The 25518-nt window shown below is 39.1% G+C and overlaps 3 protein-coding genes across 5 annotated transcripts in view; 1 reads left to right on the top strand and 2 right to left on the bottom strand.

The window, feature by feature from the left end:
* Positions 1 to 735, bottom strand: part of grk5l (G protein-coupled receptor kinase 5 like) — a 74776-nt gene extending 74041 nt beyond the window's left edge. For 2 of the 3 annotated variants that reach the window (XM_039665493.2, XM_039665494.2), the window contains exon 1: positions 46 to 735. In XM_039665493.2, the coding sequence (XP_039521427.2) occupies positions 46 to 97 (52 nt within the window). In that variant the 5' untranslated portion in view covers positions 98 to 735. The remainder of the gene's footprint in view (positions 1 to 45) is intronic. The other variant, XM_089119387.1, reaches the window with a different exon arrangement.
* A 1693-nt stretch (positions 736 to 2428) lies between these two features.
* Positions 2429 to 4348, bottom strand: lsm1 (LSM1, U6 small nuclear RNA associated). Its single transcript, XM_039665491.2, has 4 exons — positions 4189 to 4348; positions 3773 to 3841; positions 3219 to 3334; positions 2429 to 3024 (listed from the first exon to the last, which is right to left on the bottom strand). Exons 1-4 carry the CDS (start codon positions 4232 to 4234, stop codon positions 2854 to 2856), a joined length of 402 nt encoding a protein of 133 aa, XP_039521425.1. The 5' UTR covers positions 4235 to 4348; the 3' UTR covers positions 2429 to 2853.
* A 455-nt stretch (positions 4349 to 4803) lies between these two features.
* Positions 4804 to 21553, top strand: bag4 (BAG cochaperone 4). Its single transcript, XM_039665490.2, has 5 exons — positions 4804 to 5149; positions 10904 to 11023; positions 11112 to 11303; positions 14437 to 14694; positions 20926 to 21553. The coding sequence occupies exons 1-5, from the start codon at positions 5012 to 5014 to the stop codon at positions 21403 to 21405; spliced, it is 1188 nt and encodes a 395-aa protein (XP_039521424.2). The 5' UTR covers positions 4804 to 5011; the 3' UTR covers positions 21406 to 21553.
* The last annotated feature ends 3965 nt before the right edge of the window (positions 21554 to 25518 follow it).

Raw genomic sequence — 25518 nt, 5'->3', positions numbered from 1 at the left:
TAATTATAATAAATCACATTTGTCATTTTCCGAAACGTTACTCACCTTCTCTTGCCTTTAAGAGTACCGTGTTTGCAACAATATTCTCCAGCTCCATCAAAAAAACACCGTGATATTGCCGTGGAAGCCGAAGAGTAGATAGACCTCCTTATTGCTCCTCCCAGCAGAATACGCTATTTTCCGTCCTTATAAAAGTATTTAAATCAAAACCTAGTCATTTTAAATTATCAACACACGTATACACACGTAAAACAACGAATCACCGACACACGCGCGTGGTTGTAGTTTGCGCCACAAACGGCGTAAGGAAGGCATTGCCTGTTGAAACACAGCGTTGTCGAGCCACTGGCGATAAGTCACGTTAAAACGTACATGCCAAAGACAGCAGGCCGAGGTCTACATCCTTTGAGGGTGCACGGCAGAAAACGGATCAAGTAGAGTACGGTCGATCATACAGGAGTTGTTGAAGTGCCGCTGTCACTATCAGCGTGCTCCCTCTCTCGGTGCGTAATCGAAGCAGGGTTGGGTTTCTGCTTTCAGTTGTAATTTTTGGCTGGGTCCCAAGCGGCTTTCCCCGTGGCTCCGTTCAGATTTACAGCGGTAGAGCTATGCTCAAATGGCGTAGCGATGCGAAAGGTTGAGGACGCGCGCGGTTAACGGTGTACGAGATTCATCTTTAGCGCTTGTCATGTTTCCTTGTCATTCCTATTCAACAAGCGTTTGAAAGGGGCGTGTTTAAATGCAGCTGTGACGCACGAGCCTTGAAGAACAAGCATGCATGGCTGTCAAAGGATATTTGATAGCAGGGCATTCAAGCCGCTCCCGCTCTTTCAGTCGGCACTGGGCGCAATAATAGAAAGTGGGATAGCCCGGGATTGAAAGTCAAGGCCAATAAATAGCAAAGACGAATTGCACTTTTTGTTTGTTTAATTTAAGTGGGGCCATTTCTAGTCCATTTCCTAAGAACACGAGTTTTCTGTTTACTCTAATGGACCATTTGACGATGACTTATCACTATCAGAGATTTCAATTTGATTCAATATGACATGAACAATAATTATTTTGAACACGTTATTCTGCTGAGTTAATCACAGACATGCTGATAATTAGACCAACCAACACAAATGCTCATTGTGCTATTGCTTTAAAAACAATTCAAGATATTAAAAGGATAGTTCATCCAAAAAATAAAATTAGCCCACACACACCCTCAAGTTATCCTAGATGTAGCCTTGACATTCTTTTTTTCAGACGAGTACATATCAGAGTTAGCCTATATTAAAAAATGTCCCGGCTTTTCCAAGCTTTATAATGGCAGTGAATGTTTCTGTTTTGAAGTCCATAAAAGTGCATCTATCCATCATTAAAGTGTTAATAAAGGCCTTCTGAAGCCAAGTGATGAGTTTGTGTAAGAAAAATATTCATATTCCACAAGTTACAAAGTAAAATTCTACTTGTGCAACTTGTGACGGAAGTAGCGTAAATATCAGTATGTTACATTACTCGCATACGCTTTAGAGTTAAGTGGAATCTGTATGTTCATCCTGCTGGAAGCTATTTATTTTACTTAATAAAGTTTTAAATATGGATATTTTTCTTACACAAAAGCATCACTTCTCTTCAAAAGGCCTTTATTAACCCCAGGATAGGTGTGGAGCACTTTAATCATGAATAGATGCGCTTTGATGGACTTCAAAACGGAAACAGCCATTCACTGCTATTATAAAGCTTGGAAGAGCCAGGACATTTTAACTCTGATTACTCATCTGAAAGAAGAATGTCCTATTCACACATAGGATGACTTGAGGGTGAGTATCATTTTTGGGTGGACTATCCCTTTAATAGCCAACTGAATAAATAGTGTTTCAGACACAATCTGACAAGCTAGTTTGTATATTTTTTTCTCATTTACACTTGTTGTAAATAAACTTACTGAGAGTAAAACTCGACGAACATTAGCTGTTATACAGTAGCCTGTATTATTGTGCTTTGTTATAGTTATTTTAACCCTTTTTCTTTCTCTCCATGAACTATTGTCTCAAAACCGAACAAATGCAAAACCACCCCCTAGCTACTGATTAATGCAAGGACATGTTTAACATGAATAACCCCTTATATCCCTATTGAGCAATAAGGGCACAAAAGCAGCATATAATAAACCTATGCATGTGTGGAAATTTTAAAATTAATTCTAAAATCTATTTAAATAATTATATCGTTCACTTATAAAAATACTGTTTTGTATGTAATAATATGTGTTCTAATCCACTGTAAATCGTTACACCCTAATGTTTTCAAACACAAGCCCTCTGTGTTGATTGGCTACGAAGAACATTTCTGGAGATAAGTAATCAAAAAACATAATACACCAAAATGATATTTGGTTTCTCAGAATCAAGTAGAGTGACAATTAATTAAAAGCCTGACATCAGTATAAAACAGGTTTAATAGAACAAAAATATTTTCAGTGTTGTTGCGTTTTACATTATACAGTACACCAACTTAACCATAGCGTCAAATCCATAACATAGTGAACACTGAAATAAACTTTTCTTGTATACATATACAGTTGTTTAATTTTAAACTAAACGTCAACAAGTGCTTCAGTTTGGTCCATCCTTCATTTCACTATGGCTTCAGCCATTAAAAAACAAAGATGGTGGGCAATTCTCAAAACATGCCTTCACAAGCAACTAGTGAAACAAAATCTTGAAGTCATAATCTTGTCAGACTCACTCTATCAATGGACAGAATGATTGAAAGTCAAGACAGACTGTCGTCTCATACCAAAAAAAAAAAACATCCAATAAAACAGAAATAAAATCATCAAAAAAAAAACACCTAAATGTAGTTTCAGAAATCATCTAATGTGTCCGCTTTAGGAATCGATAAACCTCGCTCTTTCACTGCCTGTAGCTTAAGCCTCTCTGACTCCTGCTTGGCTTGCTGTTCTGTCCGCTGTTCCTCCAGAATTTCCTCAATGGAAACTCGCTGGAGGATTTGATCACATTCTTTATCCAGATCCTGGTAGAGGAAAAATAGCATATTATTCAACTTTTTGATAAAACCCAAAAAATAAATAAAAGTGAGTTGTGGTTCAAAATTTCTGATTTGTTACCCTCACGAAAATGTCTCATCATACACCACATCCTTGCAAATATTACACAATGTCATAAAATCATCCCGAGGGTAGCAGGACGATGAACACATGTACTTACTACTTCCCCAAGCAAGACGACATTTTCTCCTCTCACGACAAATATTCCACGAGGTATGTCACCAAATTTTTTACCAACGTGGATTCGTTCCACTGTTTGATGCAAAACTAAATTGGCTGTGGAAGAGAAAAGAAATTACGTAGGTTGAAATATAACAGTACATTTTACAATAAAAAAAAATAAAAATTCATACTGAGCAAAGTCTGTTTTTCTTTTCACATTACTACTAGTCTTAAACACATAATTCAACCAAAAATGTTGTCACCTTCATAGTCCAAACCTGCATGACTTTCTTTTATGGAACATAATTTATTTATTTTTTAAATGTGGGGCTCCAAATATCACTGACTTTACGGTGTGGACAAAAAAAGTTTTTAGTGTGTTTTTATTGAATTGCATAAAAGTATAGACATTCATGAGAGGGCATAAATTATGAAAAATCGAAATATATTTTTCATGATAGAGACCTCCACCTAAACACCAAACAGCAGAATATATTAATGTAAAAGAAAAAAATAGATGCTTGCAAAATAATGTCAGGCCATTTTACATACCAAACTGATCTATGCTTCTAAGGATCCCAATCAATGTTCTTCCATCGCGAAGGAGCACAAGGTGTTTTTCTTTAAAAAAAATAAAATAAAGCATCGTGAATCACATGTATACTGTTGAACTTTGAGATTTCTGTCATTAATTCATGCAAGTTAACGTTAATCACACGAACACCTGTATGGAGGCAAATATTTTGCACTCTGGATTATTATAGATTCATCAGACTTGCTCAGCTTGCGGAACAATAGCAAAGAACACTAGATTTATATTTGTTTAGCTAAAACATGTAATACCAACGTGACTTTTATAAATGCTTTTTATAAAAGCGTCTAAGCGAACATCATTACACGCCAACTGTGTGAGTGTGTGTCTCACCGGGGTAAAACCAATTTATTAAATCTTTTCGCAATTAACTTACTATCAATGTCCTCGATGAGGCTCGCAGTCCCTGGCATGTAATTCATTTTGCTGACATTTGGAAGTTTTTAAACGTAAAGTATCAAGCCATGGACATTTCAAAAGTGTATCCTTATTCCACAGGAAGTAACATAGAAACGAGTGCTTCCGGTTCAATTTAACCCTTTAAACCCCAAATCCTTACTGCTCGTTCCAAAGATCCCAAGAGCTGAATTAAATTATTTCTTTACCTAAAATGACAACCAAATCGAATCTTGAATTAATTAATTTGACTGAAACCTAAAACATTTTCAGTCAAGATATATAAATGGATTTAAGTATTAAACTGAAAATTATATTTAGGTTCTAAAATATTGATGTTTTCGCGAGTTAAATCAATTGAACCGTGACATGTGAAATTACGATAAAAACACTTTATAAAATGAAAGAATCAAGTACATGTTGAGGTTATTACGTTGTGAAGTAAAAGAATCACTGACACGGTCGTTAAACATTTTAAAGAAACGACTTCCCTTAGAAACTTTTAACTCTGTCACATGGGTGCGTCGTCACCATTGTACTCGTCTCCTATTGGCCAGTTGAGTTGTCACTCAAAGTGCGTCTGCTAGCGAGTTGAACTGAATGACAGCGCCGTGCCTCAGCAGTGAATGTACCAAACAAAATGGGAAATATATCCAATTGACGCACTCTCTAGTTACAGCATTTTGTGAACCGTGGTGGCAGATAATTAAAGGCCAGCTTTGAAAAGACCTGTTTTATTCCAACCAAGCTGTGATAAACAGAAGTGAACTTAAGACAAAAAAGAGTTCGTGGTTTAGTCACGAATGGCTTTCGATTCAGTTGGCAGCGACAGAGTCGGAGGTGAGGCTGCGTGGATCATGCACCAGCAGATGCAGTCTGATCCCAAGTCATCTTGGCCTTCCAGCTACAACTCGGACAACAATAACTGGAACAACGGAATGGTGAGTCTTTTGTCATCTGATTCTGGTAACGTTAGAGGTCGCGAGGAGAAATAACATTGAAGCCGTTGTAGCATTTCTAACGATTTCTCTATCGCTCACACTGCAAAGCAACGAGCTATACGCCGCTGATCAACAGTACGGCCCGCTGGGTTTGTTAGTAACGTTAAATCATCAAGCAAAACCACATGCTTTCTGTCTTGCATGCTCTGTATTGAATGGACACTGGATATTATTGTTTACTAGCGCAAATAAGTATGACTGCTATAGAAACGCTTTGCAACATGGATTTCATTCACGGCTTGTGTAATCCCTCTTTAAATAAGGGTTTAAATACATTCAAAAGGCAGTGTTTATAAAGCTGGACTGTGTTCTCAGTAACTCTGGTTTATTCCCTTGATAACTTCTGCTTACTCAACTGGTTCGGACAAAATGTGTGTTTCTATATCAGTGACGTGTCAAAAAAGATTGACCCCGGCATCTACTTCGAATGAATGAATTTAAACTAACGTTACAGTACAGGGTAGATTTAATGTATTTTCCATCAGAAAATCTCACTGTGCTGACTGCATGATTCATCACACGTGTTAAATGTTAGCTATTTGTTGTCCTTTTTTTCTGGTGTCTGCTGTTGCTAGTTACTCAGGGATGGAAAGAGTACTGAAAAAGTATTTTCAAGTAACATTACTTAAGTAAAAAATGTAGTCTCAGTAAAGTTAAAAGTTCTTGAATAAGCGTAAAAGAGTAGCTTGTAAAAGTACTCAGTAGTGATTGTGAATAATAAACCCTGTTCACTGCAATTTAAAAATGTAGAAAACACTGATACTGTAATTCACATTATCCTTTGCTGTTTGTCAGTAAGAATATCTATAGCCTTGAACTGCTTTAATTTGACAACTTTTATTACTGACAACTTTTCCAAATACATCACTTATCTCTGATAAAATGTATCTTTTCCCCAAACGATACGGAAAACCATTACAGAGATGAAAAGATTAAAAAGTTATTTTCAGTACACTCATCACCATTTTGAATCATAATGCATAAAAAGATTAGATTTAAAGAGTTAGTTGACCCAAAAATGAAAATTACGTCATTAATTACTCACCCCCATGCTGTACCAACCCCGTAAGAGCTTCGTTCATCTTCAGAACACAAATGAAGGTACTTTTGATTTAAATTTGAGAGCTGGGTATTTGAGAATATTTAATGACTTAATTTTAATTTTTAGGTGAACTAACCCTTTAAAATCAGTTGTGAACACAGATGAACTCAGAGCAAGCTATTGTTCCTCTTAAAATACCAACGTTCAGAACAGTGCAGAGAATACAAAAACGCTCATGTGAGAGTTCAGCATCACACACCAGAGATGAGAAGAGAGAGAGATAGGCAATTTCTCTCCAGAACAGCATCAGTTTTAGCATTTTATGATAAAGAAATGTGAATTATTAATATTATCAAACAGTTAACCTCACCCAATGCACTAAAATAGGCAAATATAATATTTTGGGCAGCAGCCCAATAACATCAGTGATGACCAGGGGTTTGCTGTTTTTTTGGAGTCAGGGTAACCCTAAAATCCATAGAAACAATGCCTAGAATACATAATTATTTTTTATATAATAGGATGGTCATTAGAACATCCATTTGGTATCTAAATATCTATTAATTGGCCTGTATAATAATAAGAAGAATATTTTTTCATATGAATCTGTATCTGAACTGATAGGCTATCACAAACTTTTAAAATGATTTATGATAAATGCTGATATCTGTATTGAATTGATGCCTCCTCAGCAGCCATGATTAATCGCAGTTAGCACAATCTACTGTGTTGTGGTAATTATTTTTCAATGCGCATTTTAATTTGACGGGAGTCACGAGACCGATTACTCTCTCCCTATAACCAATTACGTTGGTGGTTAACATTTTTTTTTTTAATCAAGCATGTGCCAACCAAGTTTTAACCCTTTCATGCATGAATTTTGATAACCTCAGTCAGGATTTTTATGTGTTTAATTGTTCTTAGGGCATGTAGGTCAAGTCCACTTGAGTGGACGCATTAAGCTTATGGTTTAATTTGAAGAGATTCTGTATTAAAAATAATAGAGTAATAACACAGCAATATTGTGTGTATTTAACAAACCAATCAATACAATAAATATAAAATCAAGTGAACACTATAAAACTTATACAAAAAATATAAATGCAAAATATTGCAAAGGCAATTGAACTTCATGCGAGTTGAACTACGGCATCTTTGATATCAGAATATGAGGATGTGGTTCCATCAGAGATCTCTACTGTCAAGGTAAAACTGTGGATACCCAACTCAGATGCTCCCTCCAGAGTATATCAATTTTCCCTTATTAGCTGATAATTCTGTTTATGTTCAAGATGGACACATTTCTAACATAGCTCACCTACGAGAAAACCTAGCGATCAGGTGTTTTCAATCTCATCTGAAATGAGCAGTGTTGGGGGTAACGCCTTACAATTAATATGGATATCACAATCAGATTACCCTTTTGATGTTACAAGTAATTCGTTATTAGTAACGTGTATCATGTAATCACATTTTTTTATGTTACGAGTAAAGTAATGCATTACATGCAACATGCATTACGTAATCAGATTACGTTTTGATGTTACTAGTAAAGTAATGCATTTAAAGTAATGTGCATTCATTGCGTAATCAGATTACTTTTTTGATGTAATGAGTACAATGTGCATTACGTAATAAATTATTTTTTGATGTTACTAGTAAAGTAATGCATTAAAAGTAATGTGCATTGCGTAATCTGATTACCTTTTGATGTTACTAGTAAAGTAATGCATTAAAAATAATGTGCATTACGTAATCAGATTACTTTTTGGATTTAATGAGTAAAGTAATGCATTACAAGTCACATATGTTTTGTAATCACATTATGTTTTTGATGTTAATGCAAATTACGTTCTAATAACACAAATAAATTTATTTACAGTCACTAAGCAACTGCAGATTAAGTATTTTCAATATAGCCATGGTGCATGAGGTCCACTATAGCGGACAGATGATTAATCATAATTTTCTCCCAATCTAAAATCAATACTTGGAAAAATGTAACTGTGATTTGATATTGCTTGATGCTAGAAAAAAATGTTTTACCTGCAAGAGTCTCCTATAAGGCATGTGTGGATATTCCAGATCAACTTGGCATTTGGCCATCTTGGTTCGGAGGGAAAATTGTCAACACACAACGGCTTGCCACTTGGTAGCTGTGGCGAGCAGGACGAGACCGGGGGCCGTGAGAGAGTGGCGCGAGGCCGTGTCGCTCATCAGCAATCATGCCACCGGCCTCGCACCGCTCTCTCACTGCCCTCGGCCTCGTGCTGCTCGCCACAGTGGCAAGGTATTGGATGATGCACCAGGGTCCGCTGTAGAGATTGATGTGCTACTATGCCATCAAAACCCATGCAAATGCAAGAAAATGCAGCTGTCCACTGTCATGACCTCTATTCATAAAAAAAGTGTGCTATAATTAAAGTTTTAAGGGGGGGGGGGGGGGTTGACTTCTTTTTTTCTTTGCATGATTGTATTTATTGGGTGCAATATAACATGGATACGTGGTTTTTCTTTTTTTAAAAGTCTTATTTTTCATAAACTTCACCTTTATTGTCAGCCGCGCTCTCCTCTGTCCCCTGAACCAGAGAATGTCTTATTGAAGAGAATTGGCGCTGGCTGGTTACTTCCGGGTTCTGGACTGGCTGCAGTAACGCGTCTCTGTCCATGCGGGGGGCGCTTGCGGTCGAGTGCAGAATGAATGGGAGTCAATGGAGTTTCACCTCCAGAAATCCACTTTTCTCAGGATGTAATTTTTTGTCAAGTAATTTGAAAGTTGCGTTCAAAAGCAAGGGCTAAGAAAATACACTCAGCTGAAAATTGCATTTTTAAGTTCACTTATCTGTTCTAAAAATCTGTTCAAAAATGTGATGACGTCACACAATTGCAGAATGCTAGCGTGTTCCGGCCAACAACAGCCTAACCTGTAAGAAATCAAAAGGACACAAGTACTCGTTCATTCAACTTTGATTCGACATTCGACGGAAGGTTAATGCCCATTAACTTTACGGGCGAAACGTGCATGTCATGAGCTCCGGTCCAGATGTAAATATGTGTCGAACTGCAGTATCAGTTTCAGGCATAATCAGACCGAGAAAGCCGCGATGAAGAGAGTCAAGCAGAACCTCACCACATACTACAGTATGTGAACTCTTACTAAACGTTTCTGAATGATAATTTGCTACATTTTTTAACTTTATACATGTTTATTTTACAATAGCATCTGACTGGCAACAATAGCAACTGACTGGCTACTGATGTTATACTCAAACAGCGTTGGCATGTTTACGTTCTTGATCAAATTGAAAATAACGTCATAAAGCATATGAAAAATACGTTTAAAACATTAGTACTTATAGAAAATTCAGGTCCATAATGTTTGCACGCGTTTGTCGTAGACACAAAATAGCAAAGGCTAACTAGTAGTGGCTATACAGCCAGTGCTGGCATTTGAAAAAAATAAAACACAAGGCTACTTGTGGAAATACATTTAAAATGATAAAGTCTTAGCCTACTTACAGATTGTGGTGACCCAACACTGCTGCTCCTTGTTTTAAAGTCGGAACTGCTTCATGTTTTAGTAAAAGTTTCTTGTTGAATCCGGCATTGAATTCGTGGAGATTCTGGAAGTCTTCCGTAAAATGCGCAGCACAGAGAGCTAGATTACGATCGTCATTTTCAGGAACATAATCAAACATAAATTGTATCCATTATTGAGGAAGTATAGCGTCCATGGGAAGCCCGAACTCAGAAGACCCGACGGCTGCGTGAACAACACACTCGACGAGTCGATGTGCCTCAGAAATATGCGCATGCCCTTTTCTGCATATTCTGAGGGAGGTGTTGATGCAAATGTGTGGGTTAGTGACGTCTAAAACCCAGCTGTAGTCCCATTCGAGTCGTTTTTGTAGGCAATTATACTTCCTGATTTTTAAAAGACGATATCTCTGCTTACACTGAAATTTCAGCGCTGCAACTTTGCACCAACAGCAACATTACACACTATTTAAAATGAAAAAAGTGAAATCGCAGTCAACCCCCCCTAAAGTACATAGGTTTGTAACAAATTTTCATAATACCAATTTATGGTCTTCATTGATTGCCCGCAAACAACTTTGACCTGTAAACTAAAGTGTACAACTATTCACACACTAATGCTGGGTTCAGACAACACAATATCATCCCGATTTTGGCACGATCTGTTTGACGTATATAATTATTCGAAAAATAAAAATACTTTTCAAATTTTGCTGCATGTTACTTTGCTGGCCATAAGTGCAGTGAATCAATGATAAATCCCAAGCTCTTTATTAGCATATTATTTTTTTGCTCTACTTGAGTTTAAATGCTTTTGTTATGTGTATTTTTTTAAAACCTCAAGATATAATGTAAGCTTGTTGTGGATATGGCCAAATTATAAACTTGCTCAAAAATGGTGACAAAAACTTAATTAACTTGTTAGTTAATAACTTTAACTTGTTAAACTTGTGTTCTTTGATGTTAGATGCATGTAAACCTATTGTAGGATATATAAACCAATTGTTCCTCCAAAACAAAATGAGGAACCTTTTAAAATAGCATAATAGGGGCACATAAATATTTTGTCTGACCACATCTATAACTGTATCTGCATGTACTCATTTTTATTTTAGGAATCTCAGTATCCTGGCTACTCAAATTATTGGTACCCACAGTCACACACAGCCGGACCTTACAACAACTCGTACCCCCCTGGAACAGAGGTCAATGGACAGGCATCATATAATCACCAGGTAATACCACTTCATTCTTATGCAACACCCTATGTCAGTCGAATACACAGCAGACTTATCCCACTTCACTCTGCTGTGCCCTTTTCAGGCAATGTCAGCTTATCCCAACGGGGTGTACAATCCAGGGCAATACTCCGCGAGTATGCTACATCCTTCCAATCCATTCTACTGCAGTGACCAGGTTCCTTCAAGACCACCTCAGTATCACAGCCAGACCTGCCCTGAACAAAATGCGAGGGGCTCGGCTCCTCCCCCTTACCCTGTACCTCACTGCCAAGGGGTAAATTAATTTAAATATAAACATAATATATGAACACAAGTTTTTAATTTTACACCAAGCACTTTTCTGAATCGATTGCCAATAATAGTTTCCATGATAAAGAAAAATCTAGTAAAGGGAACACGTGTGCAAAGTTCTTAGCATTTAAAATACACAAATAACATTTTTAAATGACATCTGTAATGACATGTTTAAATGCCTTGAAAAAAAGAAAAAAATGACTAAAAAAATAACTGGCCTAAGGAGAACTCGGAACTCAAAGACAAAAAGAAAAATAACTTCTTGCTCAATTTGTTTTTAATCCCTGATTTTAGACATGCATGACAAATACCAAATGCAGAATAGCATAAAGTTTAAGGTCATCTTTATAAATTAAGGAAATTAAACTTCTCAGAACAAAATGTCTATCCATCCATCCATCTATCCATCTTCTTCCGCTCATCCGGGGCCGGGTCGCGGCGGCAGCAGTCTAAGCAGAGATGCCCAGACTTCCCTCTCCCTAGACACTTCCTCCAGCTCTTCTAGGGGGACACCGAGGCATTCTCAGGCCAGCCGGGAGACATAGTCTCTCCAGCGTGTCCTAGGTATTCCCGGGGCCTCCGCCCAGTGGGACATGCCCGGAACAACTCCCCGGGGAGGCGTCCAGAAGGCATCCGGAGCAGATGGCCGAGCCACCTCAGCTGACCCCTCTCGATGTGGAGGAGCAGCGGCTCTACTCTGAGCTCCTCCCGAGTGACCAAGCTTCTCACCCTATCTCTAAGGGATCCGCCAGCCACCCTGTGGAGAAAGCTCATTTCGGCCGCCTGTGTCCGGGATCTTGTCCTTAGGGTCATGACCCAAAGCTCATGACCATTGGTGAGAGTAGGAGCGTAGATTGACCGGTAAATCGAGAGCTTTGCCTTACGGCTCAGCTCCTTCTTTACCACAACAGACCGGTACATCAACCGCATTGCTGCAGAAGCTGCACCGATCAGTCTGTCAATCTCCCGTTCCATCCTTCCCTCACTCGTGAACAAAACCCCAAGATACTTAAACTCCTCCATTTGAGGAAGGATTTCTCCACCAACCTGAAGTGAGCAAGCCACCTTTTTCCGACTGAGGACCATGGCCTCGGATTTGGAGGTGCTGATCTTTATCCCAGCCGCTTCACACTCGGATGCAAACCATCCCAGTGCATGCTGAAGGTCAAGGTGTGAAGGGGCCAACACGACAACAACATCCGCAAAGAGCAGAGACGAAATCGTGTGGTCCCCAAACCTGACACCCTCCGGCCCCTGGCTGCACCTAGAAATTCTGTCCATAAAAATTATGAACAGAACTGGCGACAAAGGGTAGCCCTGCCAGAGTCCAACATGCACCTGGAAGAAGTCTGACTTACTACCGGCAAATCGAACCAAGCTCCTGCTTCAGTCATACAGGGACCAGACAGCCCTTAGTAAAGGACCCCGGACCCCATATTACCGGAGCACCCTCCACAGGCCGCCTCAGGGGACACAGTCGAATGCCCTCTCCAAATCCACAAAACACATGTGGACTGGTTGGGCAAACTCCCATGAACCCTCCAGCACCCTGTAGAGACTATAGAGCTGGTCCAGTGTTCCACGGCCCGGACGAAAACCACACTGTTTCTCCTGAATCCAAGGTTCCACTATTGGCCGTATTCTCCTCTCCAGTGTCCTGGAATAGACTTTCCCAGGGAGGCTGAGAAGTGTGATCCCCTATAGTTGGAACACACCCTCCGGTCCCCCTTCTTAAAAAGAGGAACCACCACCCCGGTCTGCCATCCCAGAGGCACTGTCCCCGACCGTCACGCGATGCTGCAGAGGCGTGTCAACCAAGACAGCCCCACAACATCCAGAGACTTGAGGTATTCAGGGCGGATCTCATCCACCCCCCACCCTAACCCCCCTTCTCCATGGCCTCACCGAACTCCTCCCAGGCCCGAGTTTTTGCCTCCACGACCACCCGGGCCGCAGTCCGCTTGGCCTGCCGGTACCTGTCAGCTGCCTTCCTTAGGCCCACGAGCCAACCAGGCCCGATAGGACACTCCTTCTTCAGCTTGACGGCATCCTTTACTTCCGGTGTCCACCACCGGGTTCGGGGATTGCTGCCTCGACAGGCACCGGAGACCTTACGGCCACAGCTCCGAGCAGCCGCTTCGAAATGTCGACTCAGGCGATAATGCCAAAAAGTAAGAGAAACATCAGACCTTGTGAACAAAATAAGCCCATTTTATTCAAGACATTTTCTTTAACAGTTCTTTTCACAAAACAAAATTCATTTCAAACACAAATTCGATAAGAACAGAGTTGGAAATTATTAGCAACACCAACATAACAGCAAAGCTAATGTTTTCTCTTAATTTAAGCACTAACTAATAAAAGAAAAAAACAAACCTTTAACGTTTCAATAATTAAAATAAATTAAGAGAATCACAAGCTGTCATTACATAAAATTCAGTCAAACTGAACACGGTGTGTGTTTATGGTGTATATTGGTAGTGTTGTCTCCGCTTGGGTAGAACCAATAATCGGATATCGCAGTATTTTCGTAAAGGTGATTATTGATACGATGTTTTACATATTGCCCGTACCAGCTATGTTATTGTTAACTAAAACTATTAAAAATGTATTTTTGCAATTATTTGGCATTATTATTATTATTACATTAAAAGAAAAACTTAATGTAAATAAAAATGAGAAATGTTGCCTTGGTTACTAACTGAAATTCTGAAATAAAAATAAATGAAAGATAAATAGAAATATTAAAAAACATGTTACTTAAACTTAAAATAAAATTAAAAAAGCTAAATTCAAAATATTACTAAATATTATAATAGTAAATACCATAATACTAAAATAACATGGGTGTACACATTTTGATCATTACTTTCAAATTGTTTTTTAATATAATTTTTAGTTAAATATTTTTAGCAAAATCGTGAATTAATTCATAAATGTCATTACGTTTTTGGGAGTCACACCAATTTTACAAAATGAACTAACCATCTCATTTTATCTGATATTTTAAGAGACTTATGGACCTCTTTAGAAAATCTCTCGGTTTTGATTGCACCACCTGAAAAATGATCTGTCATTCTTATAGTTCTTTCTGGTCTTCTTTTTCCTCTTAGGCTCCTGGCTACCCAGCAGGATCTTACCCACACTATGGAGAAGGATGCCCTCCGAATGCCCCCTACCCCAACCAGCAGCCCATGCTCTCTAGAGCCCAGCATGAGGCCTGGTCCCACTCTGGAGGGTATGGCCATACACCGCCCCAACAGCAGTGGCCATCCAATACCCAGACACCCCATGGCCCCTACGGCAACCATGTACGACCACCTCACCCCCCGCCATGGCAAGGACCCGCACCGCCTCCATATGAACACAAGGTATTTGTGATGTTTTACAAACATGTATTTATGTTCACTTCAGTTGTAGAATGAAAGTTATATTACAAATGTTCTGTCGCTGAATAAGGTTTCCAAATTTGGACAGCAAAAGCAAATGTAATAATATTTGATGCTTTTTCCTTTTAAGGAGAATTCTGGCGCAAAATGAACGTTTGGTCTAATAACACATTGGCACATAGTCGACCGTTCTCTGAGATTTGTTTTAATGATAATTGAATGCATTTTCTCTAATCGAGTGTTTTATCTCTAAAAACGGTTTAGTGTATAATGCTAGTATATGGGGGCAAAAAATAAGTAAAAATAAATCACTAGTTAATACCACTAACAAGGCTCAAAATAGGCCCACACTAACAGTAACATAATGAGGGTCCCTACATGCAATACGGAGCATTGAGAACTTTGTAAGTGTACAGACAGTTTAAAGTCCCTGTAAAGTCAAAATTAAGTATGTGTTCTGAGTTTGTCACACCACAGAAAAATGTGTAATTAGCCACCCAGCCAAATTTGAATGATAAAAAAAAGTTGGGAAGTACATAAAATAAGCTATCAAAATCATGAAAAAATGAGCAGATTCTCTGCTCTCAAACGCTGGGGGCGTGTCCGCTGGCTGCGCTGAAACCACGCCCACTCACGGGAAAGCTGTTAACGGTGATATTAGCGGATTAGCTTTTGGAGACGGGAGGATGAACACTGAGGCGCGATATCATCGTTTCGGCCCCGTTCACCAGTAACAGCGGATTATCAGTGAATTATCAGTGAATCCATGTTGTCTGAGGAAAGTTTATAAAACAATCCAGTGTAAAATGATCACTACAGAGGCGGGTGTTGGGGGTGATCTTAAGCTCTTCATTAAAGTAATGTTAGGCTCTCTAAAAACCTCTTCTTGATGTGATCGTTTATAAGGGAATTTAAATGAAGATACCGATCTGTTTTGTACATGATCGCATCCAGGTAGTAGCCCATGCATGTCCGTGTCGAAGGCATAGCTAGCTAGAAAACTGTAGGCTCAGCTGTAGTAACTAATTAATTCGTTACCTTTATATAGCGCTTTTCTGGACACTCAAAGCGCTTCACATAGAAGGGGGGGATCTCCTCAGCCACCACCAATTGTACTGACAGTCACTCGCGATTGAGCGGTGAATGCGAATGTGCTCGGGGAGTGTGTGGAGAGAGGGAGATCAGACTCTGTGCGTCATCAAATAGGGGGGTGTCCAGCAGCTCATGGGTTCCAGTGCATCACGAAGCCCTGTTTTAGCCCCGCCCAATTAATCCGTAAAATTGCAATGGTGAAAAACTGTTTAACGGTCTAACTCCACATTTCAGTACTTCACAGTTCACAGACTTTGTAATATGTTTTAGCAATACATATGTAACATTTATAATGTGTTTAGAACTTTTTTGTAGAATTGACTTTACAGGGACTTTAATAAAAAGATATTTTATAAAGAAAGTCCACTTCGTGTATAGACCATTTCACAAGATGTAAACAACACTGGTCCAGAAGCACTTCCTGTTTCAGTTTGTAACTGTTTTCTTTATTTCACATGTAAAGAAAACATGTTAAAGATGTGTGTTTAACTTTTTGTTTCAGTTTTACATGTTCTGTTGGTTGTATTTTATCCCAGCTTTTATGTAGTGTTAAAAAACTGAAACAGGAAGTGCTTCTGGACCAGTGTTGTTTACACCTTGTGAAATGGTCTATACAGGCAGGAGCCATCTTTGGATAACAGTCTCGATAAGTCGAACCATGAACGACGTGCCAAGTGAGCTGAACTGTATGAAGTTCTGCGAACTTCTGAACTGTATGAACAGTATGTGGTGGTTCGACTATATCCAAAGATGGCTCCTGCCTGTATACACGAAGTGGACTGTCTTTATAAAGTATCTTCTTATTAAACTGTCTGTGCACTTACTGTGTTAGTGTGGGGCTATTTTGAGCCTTGTTAGTGATATTAACTAGTGATTTCTTTTTACTTATTGTCACAATTTGTAGATAATATTCTTATTATTATTATGATTTGTATTATTAATGACGCTTATTGTTATTTAGAAGAAGAATGTCGTTATTATTATTTAAAAGAAGAAGAATGTATTTTTTATTATTTTGTCAGTCTGAATTATTTCAGACTTTCAGGACTTTCATCACCGAACCCAGTCCGTGTGCACCTGCCGGGCCTAACCCTGAGACGTCAGTTAAAGAGCAGGCTCGCAACTGAAGGAATACATATGGTTACAAATCAAATGCGTTGGTAAAGTCACACAAATTAAACATTGAAGTCCACGTTGCACAAAAATAAACACTGAAGTTTTTTTTTTCACCGTTTTCTTTTTTTTTTTTGGGTCATATTATATCTTTTAGTTTGTCAGTTCGTTTTGTAGTGTTAGGAATTTTTCTGCGCATTTCCACACTAACTAAAACCCATGCTCAAAACGTGCGTACACCACCTCCTGAGCTGGTGTAGGATTTGAGCGTGCCGTACGCCAACGTCCATATTGATAAATCTCAAAGTCACCATGGTTTTGGTTTGGGGTGTACACTGGAAATTTGGTGTACGCACTTTTGATAAATGAGGGTTCTATTAAGTTCTATTACATGCAAGTAATTGAGCCAAAGCAAGTTTTTGCGTTGTCGAGCTACTGTGATCTATATTTCCTAGTGTACATGATAGTGTGCAATGTGCATTTGAATATTGAATGATTAATACACATTGCGCGTCAACTCTGTCTTTCAGAGCAAGCGCAACACCAAGGCCATGCCGAGGCTAAAAGCACATCTAAATTTGTTACTCTGATTTTAGTTGGACAAAAACACTTGCATGATATTTTAGACAAATTATTGCTTCAGCCTGCTAGATATACTCAGTCCCGGTGCCATGGGCGGGCACTGCGATGCGCATCACCTCAGATGAGCAGCTGAGCGGCTATTAAGACAACGCGCCGCATTCTATCTCAAATCAAAGTGAAAGTAAGTCGCAGACGATTAACAGTACCATCTTCATTAAAAGTAAAGAAACGAAATGATCTTACCAGTTCTGTTGCCGCTCTCTCTTATCACCGTCTTTGCTGATTTTGAAATTAGCCGATGATTAATAAAATGCAGCTCTGACCCTCATATCTGTTGCTTTCAGTGACGTGCACTTCATTAAATCCGCATATAGCGCGGGAATTGAAGATCGGATTTATATCCGTTTTGCTAAAACACATTTATGTGACCAGGTGTAAATGGAATCGTTTTGATAAATCAGATAGCTATCCGATCTGAGAAAACGCATGAAGTGGCCAGGTGTAAACAGCCCCTAAGTTGTGCCCCCCTGAAAAAATTGAATGCCCGTACGTGAATTTGTGTCTGGCGCCGGGACTGGATATACTTCTAAAGTGCAGGTAAAGGCGCTTTTCCACTGCATAGTACGGTACGGTTCGGTACGTCTCACTTGTGGTGCTTTTCCACTGCATGGTACGGTACAGTACGGTTCGCTTCAGGTCGCTTTAAATGGTACCTGGTCTGTTGAGGTTCCAAGCGTACCGTACCGGTACTAAAATGTGACGTGAAACACTGCAGATCACTGATTGGTCAGACAGAATCGTCACTACCAGCGTCACTACTAGCGTCATTGGATTTGCGACACGAGACACGAGACACTTTTTTTATCAGTATTTTTGTTTTGCTGCCATCAGCCTCATTTTAAACACATTTTCCGTCTAGCAGTTAAAAACAACCACATACCGAGAATCAGGAACACCATCCCCTCGATAGTCTCCATTGTTCCTGTGTTGTGGGTTTGAAAATGTGGCACTTTTAAGATGATGTCATAGCAGTAGAGGCGCGCGCAAATAACGATCAGCCCCACACACTTTGAAGGGGTACTACTGCAGTGGAAACGAAAAGCGATCCGAACTGTTCCGCGCCGAGTCGAAGTGTACTGAGCCGAACCGTACCGTACTATGCAGTGGAAAAGCGCCATTAATGTACTGACTGGCACTTTGGCAAACACGAAGTGGGAAGCTTATTTAACAGTTAAAGGGTCACTTCACCCATTTGCATTAAGCTTTGTATCTTTAGAAACCCAGTCATATTTTTGAATGGTCATGGTTTATTCCCTTATTTTCCCCTGAGATGGGAGAAATAAGGATTTAAGTGTTTTACTTCCTGCTTATCGTGACGTATAAATCGTCATTTTGCGTCACGATAAGCAGGAAGTCATATTTCATTAAAATCTTTAGAACTACAAACATTAGCTCATTATTATTCCAGGGTGTTGGACACACTCACCCTACAGACCTATTACAGATCAGTGGGTGGGACTGCACTTGCAGAAACTGAAATCAATATCAGCCATCTTGTTTGGAAGCTAAGCTAACAAGCACTGTGGAAATAAGTTATAACAAGTTGATAAGTTGTGGAGTAAGTTATGACAATGACGGAAGAAACTAAACATGATATGGAAGAAGAGGATTTTGAAATTCTGCTGCTCGAATCCGATGTTCGTGGATATCTTTACGAGTCGCAGTAAAGTTTAGAGCAGCTGAGACTGATGGAGGTACAGGAGACGCCTGGCTGTCGGTCGAGGATCCCGGACTGACTCTGGCGCTGGGCGGCTTGCTGGTGCCCGTGCTCTCGCTGCGTGCTACGGCCTACGGACACAGAGAATTTCAACGATGGCGATTTCTCCTGGAGGAAATCTCTGAATCAGACGAGCATACGGACGTTTGTGTTGTGATAGTTTCGCCTGACTAAACATCCAGGTATCATGCAGTAATTCACCATATAGAAAGAAATACAAACGCGGAGTAATTCACTAATGAGTTTGCCAATGTGACGTGAACGGGGTTTGTTGTTGTGGGAAGAAGGAGGCAGGAACAGGCTAACATTTAAACATTTTAATAGTAAAATGAACAAACACAAAACGAAAGTATAAGCCAGCAGCCCCTCATTGACGACTGCTGTAAAATTACACACAACAAAACAAAAAACAACATAAAATCAGGCCTGTTTCTCTCTCGATCTGCCATGCTTTCGCTTCTCTGTGAGAGACGCAAGACCTCACAGGTGTCTTTCATTATCAGTCTCTGTTATAACTCACGCCACCGGCCTCGCGCGCAGCGCCGTCCTCTTACATCACTCGCCCTCGATCGTCCTGCTCGCCACAGCCAACTAGACATTTTGTGTGAAATGAATTTCAAACTCCGGTGAGAGTTAATGTTAGCCTTTGAATTCTCTGTTTGCTCTGTTCCGGATTAGTGGGTGTGGCTTGCGGAGCTGTGGAATGCGGTGCATTGTGGGACCTGTAGTCTATTAATACATAGGCGCCCCTTGGTTATTTTCTGTCTTTTCTCGGTCAAGAGGGCACCAAATTAAAAAATTCTTTTACATTTTGACTACATATATGATCCACTTTCAATAAAGATTAATGTTGCAATGGGTGAAATGCTCCTTTAAGAGACTGCTAGGTTCACCTCACGTAACCCTTCTTCTCTCCCAAAGCTGATTACATAAGACCGCTCAACTCTCCCACTATCAGGATATGTTACTATACATCACAACACTTTGATTTCCTGTTTTCAACTCACAAACATAGACGGCAGCATATTTAATACTCGTTGTGGGGGACTATGTTTGTTGCGTTGTCTCTTTTTAAAAGCAATTGCCCTTTTCCTGCAAGGAATGAAAGTGTACAAATCATGGGAATCTTAATTTCAGACTTTTAGTTGTTCAAAAAAGACTACCTCTTGAATTTCCTGACCAAAAACCCAAAGTATACTTCAGTTTTGAAGTGAATGCTTAACTTAAGTGGACAGTCTTAGACATGTGTACAGGTTTTTATCCTTGTCCAGGGTATGTGCTATTTCTCTCCAGAAGTTACAAGTAATAAAAACGCCTTTCTGCTTATTTAAAGTGGATTTGCAGGTTTTTCTTAACCCCCTCACACAAATGGACTCTATTGTTGTTGTCCATTAAGTTGTTTGATGTTTGTCGACTGTAAAACAACAGCCCAGACCAGTGTTGCCACTTTGTGGACCAACTGAGTAAAAAAGAAGAATCAATGTGCATGTGTGAGTTGAGCATTCAGAGTACGCACGGTTAGAAAACAACGGTTTGTGATTTTCAGACTTAACACATACAAAACCACACACATCTAAAGTGGTTTTAGAATTGGTATATTGTGTAATATTAAGAATTTATTTGTATCTAAATGAATATCTGTCTCTTAGGATCCACCATATCACAGCCAGCCTCAAATGCACCCTCGAAACCAGCCTCCAGGCTCCAAACCACGTGCCAGCACTCCAAACCCAACTCCACCGCCCCCCAAACCAGCCCAGTTCAGCGCTCCACCTCAGATCTACAACAAGGGTCCCTCTGGAGGTGGAGTACCTGAGACCAAACCAGCCCAGAATGAACAACCTCCAGCGTCTTCCCACGCCACCCCAGCCCTGTTCAGTGATAATCCCGGCCTGGCTCGAGTTCAACTGATTATGGCCAGAGTTCAGCTCCTCCAAGAGGACGTGGACGAGTTTGTGGGGAAAAAGACGGAAAAGAGCTACCGGTACCTGGAGGAACTTTTGACAAAAGAGCTGCTGGAATTGGATTCGGTAGAGACCAACGGGCAGGAAGTCGTTCGACAGGCTCGCAAAGAGGCCGTTAAGAGGATCCAGGCCATCTTAGACCGCCTTGAGAGAAAGGCTTTTTAATAACTGGGTGGATTGATGATGGTTCTGGATGTTATTTTGTTGCGTTTTCTTTTTAAGGATCTTTTCTCATGATCAGAGAATATGATTTTCAGAGTTTGCCAGTTAGTTGCATTAAATTTGTGGTGTTTTTGGGTCATGAATCCTAATGATGGTAATGTATTAATCGAAATACAGGCGCAAAATGTCCAAATCATTGCAGTGCCATACTCGAACCAACCTTCTGCCATCCAGCAGTCTAACATCTGCTCATGTCAGATTAAGCTCAATTAAACAAGTCTCATTGCATAACACGGATTTAAGATTTATTTTTTTTTTTTTTTTAAGATTTAGATAGAAAGGATAAAACGGCTAATTCAACCACATTTTTTCCAGAGCTTTTTGGTAGCACAACTTTTCATTAAAAAAATAAAAGCCTCCATTGCTCATTTTGTACTTAAAATATTGTTTAGCACGCACTGCTGTTATACCAATACATTCATGATTTTATTGTAATATAATTGATTAATAAATAAAGGAAAGTCAGTTTTTGGTAACTCGCTCTTAATCCATGTAATTTCACCCATTTTCTTTTTTTTTTTTTTGTATTAGTTTCTTAATTTGTTTCATTGTCACCTTCTTTGTGAAAAAGTGTTTTTCGGCAAAAAAGGTCCATTTTCAATTGTTAAAAGTGATATATGCACAAAATACCACTCACACAGAGGTCAACCTGGTAAATTTGTGTGGAATATATTGCGGGAGGAAATATTCCACCTTTTTGAAAACTCCCAATTGTGCGGATTCCATTTGAAATGGTTTGATGTCATTGGCAAAATTTTGCAGAGCAATTAAAAATGTGACCTTATCTGATTACACATGCTAGATTTCATACACAGTCATTGGTCTATCTTGTCCAAACTGAGTGTTACAAACCCACAACCTAGATGGATTTTAGACCAGTTTTCACTGCCGTCACTGCATAGTTCCCCGTTATTTGTCCAGGCCTACATCTACATGTTTAAACAGCCTTTTAAATTAAAATGGCCATTTGGTGGGTTTTACATATGTCAGTTAGCTTTGAGACCATCTACATGCTAATGTGCTGTTAAAAGTTGACAACCCTTCAGTATCACCTGCCTCTAACAAGCAATATCGAGTAGCAAACCAACCATGATTTTCAAGGCTGTGATGTAAACTAGGCCATTTTGTAAAAAGAAGAGCCCTTTGAATTTGTTTTACTTGATAAAAATGCATTCATCAAACCATTTCATGGGCTTTCTAAAACATTCAATGGACCTGCATCTCAATGCACCTGTTCGACGCGCCTGCATCTCAGTTCACCTTTTAGTACACGCCATTGTGTTAACGCTATTGCTTACATCCTGCAGTTCAGAGGACTCTTGGATATTGTTTGTTTCTTTTTCTTTGTGAGACTATTGATTTGTAACTGATGCAATGGATACATCTGTGTCAGTGTTCAGGTGGCAGCAGCCATTGACATGGCTGATCTACAGGCCTGTTTACATTAAAACAGGGGACCTTTTTTAAAAAGACATAAAGGAATAATATAAAGTTTCTATTTGAATGACTGGAGTGGGGATACGGACTATGGACAGACCATCAGGACTTCTCTATGGAATAAAAGTTCCCTTTAAATTCACTACATGTAATACTTTGCACCAAAGTCACTGACATCACGGACCTCCACAGGTCTTCCTTCTACCACAAGGATCTTGTGTCTGTTTTGTAACCAGGAAAAACAGTGCCATAATATCAGCAGGTGCTTTTTCATACCACAGCAGAGACGTATCTCAAATACAAAAAAACTGCAAATCAACTGAGCTCTGCATGAAGTCTCGGATTCCATGTTTATCTTTATTGTATGTGTTTTCCGTTCTCTCTCTCTGTAAATGATCTCATATATAACTGAAATTGGTTATTAGATTAATCTTTACACGAAAAAAAAAAAAGAAGAGTATATTTGTATAACGAATATATTGAAAACTCAGTTCCCAAATAAGGACCAAAAACCTGCCTGCTGAAATCCCCAATGTAATGCATGTTTTTGAACACAAGCAGGGGCTGTTACTCCATAATGTTGTAGGACTGAATAAAGGTCAATTAACAGTAGGGTCTCTCAATCAGGACAATTAAAATTAAATTAAAAAAATCAGGACATTCATATTGTGTCATATTGTTTCATTGGCTCATGACAACTTTACTGTAAATAATATTAATTTATTAACATTTATAAAAAGCTTTACTTTAGTTGCTCAATTGAACAAAATATTCCCACCACACCTTTTTACCACATGCTGATTCAATACAGAACTGGAGGACCAATTCAGTATGCAAATAATTGTACCAAAAGCAGTTCAGTATACATCACTGATCAATAACAATAACGACATTTTGAATGGTGAACATTTTAACAATGTAAGTCAGTTTACTTTATATTTCTTAATTGAAAAACTATAATCTTTATATTTCTTGAAGTGGCCCATTTTGATAACCAACTTATGTGATGTGCCCACAATTTATTAATTCATCATCACCTTAAAAGGTTTTATTGTTTTAATAGAAGTACTGTTGATTAAATCAATTGAAATTTGTTTGTAAATCATAGAGAATATACAGTATATTGTTACATTGCATGAGTATGTTCTGGTATGAATGCGCAGATCCAATTTGAAAGATATCCAGGTCCCTAAAATAACTACCTGCACTAAAATTCAAAAGACGGCTTTATGCAGAAATTAATTTACAGTTTGAATAACTTTAAATGAATTTCGTGAATAATCGGAACAACTTTGAGGCTAATATTACCAAAAGCAGTGGGCAACTAATGGTTCCTTTACGTGCTATAGGAATTATCGTAAATAGCCCTTATTAGATGATATTAGTTTCCTAGTTAAAAAATTGGACATGAATTTAACCTGGGTGAAATTTAATCTCTAGATGAATTCTCAAAAAAAATGTAAAAGCACATGTAAAAATATATATTGCACAAACTGAAAAAATGTAAATAATGAAAAAGAATCAGAATAGTAAACAACATGGTCAGGATTAAAAATTAAAAGCGTGGAAAAAAAATGAAAAGTGCATTTTAAAAATGACAAACATGAACCAAAACTTTATACACATTACAAATTATATGGCACAAATCTTAAAATTATGTTTATGTGTTCTTCTTTAAAGTTGCTGCTTTTACTACTTTGTGCTTTCTATTTTCTGCTCATATTATGCTCTTTTGTGCTTGTGCTGTTTTTCTCTTTACTCTTCTTTCCCTTTGCTCTTCTTTCCACATTCAGTGCTTGCTCTTCCAAATATTGCAGTGTTTCATGTAAATTAGGGCGTGTTTAAGTGTCACCAATGGTCCTTCTAGGTTGACAGCTCCTCCTCTAGTCAACCAATCGAAGAGGGGAGTTGATGTCACTCCATATGCGACTCATGGCTACTGATGCTGACTTGTACAGGGGAATTCAAACTGTCAGCTGGCCATTTCCGAGCTGGGGTAAAATCCTTCTGTAGCAGGACACAGTTACTGTATATTGTTTGTGTGCCAGCAACTCGACCTGTCCACCTGGCTATCCTTTATGGTTAAATTTGCCATCCTAACGGCAGCCTGTCACAGTTGTGCCTGTCTGATGGTCCATCAAGTCCAGTCACTTTTAATGCACCTGTCACAAACACAGGAGGAGACAGACAGGTTTAGGTGCACACAGTGTTTATTAAAAGCAGAGTGATGGGGGAACAACGGGAACCAGATGATGGTGAGAGGATGGTGACTTGTACAATGATGATGGTGACTTAGCTGGCATTGACTGAAGTGGATTCTCTGTGCAGGTGATGAGTTAACATGAAGACAGGCGATCTGGATAAGGAAGACGGACAGGAGACTAGATACAGGATGAGACTCTCTTAGGGTGAGTAGATTGGTAAAGAGTCTGACATAAAGCAGTGTACTGCACTGCGACCAGACAAGGAATGAAAGTTGATTGAATTGAAAGGTGATTGGAATGAAAGGTGAACGGGGCATATAAAGGGTGTGTTAATGAGGGAATGCAAATGCAGTGAGTCAGTACTTTGGTGATTGTGAACAAGTGGGCGGGTCCTGGTTTGAGTGATGATTGGGGT

This window comes from Pimephales promelas, chromosome 14, assembly GCF_988280905.1.
Source record: "Pimephales promelas chromosome 14, fPimPro1.hap1.1, whole genome shotgun sequence".
Lineage (NCBI taxonomy): Eukaryota > Metazoa > Chordata > Actinopteri > Cypriniformes > Leuciscidae > Pimephales > Pimephales promelas.
This window is presented reverse-complemented; position numbering and strand designations above follow the sequence as displayed.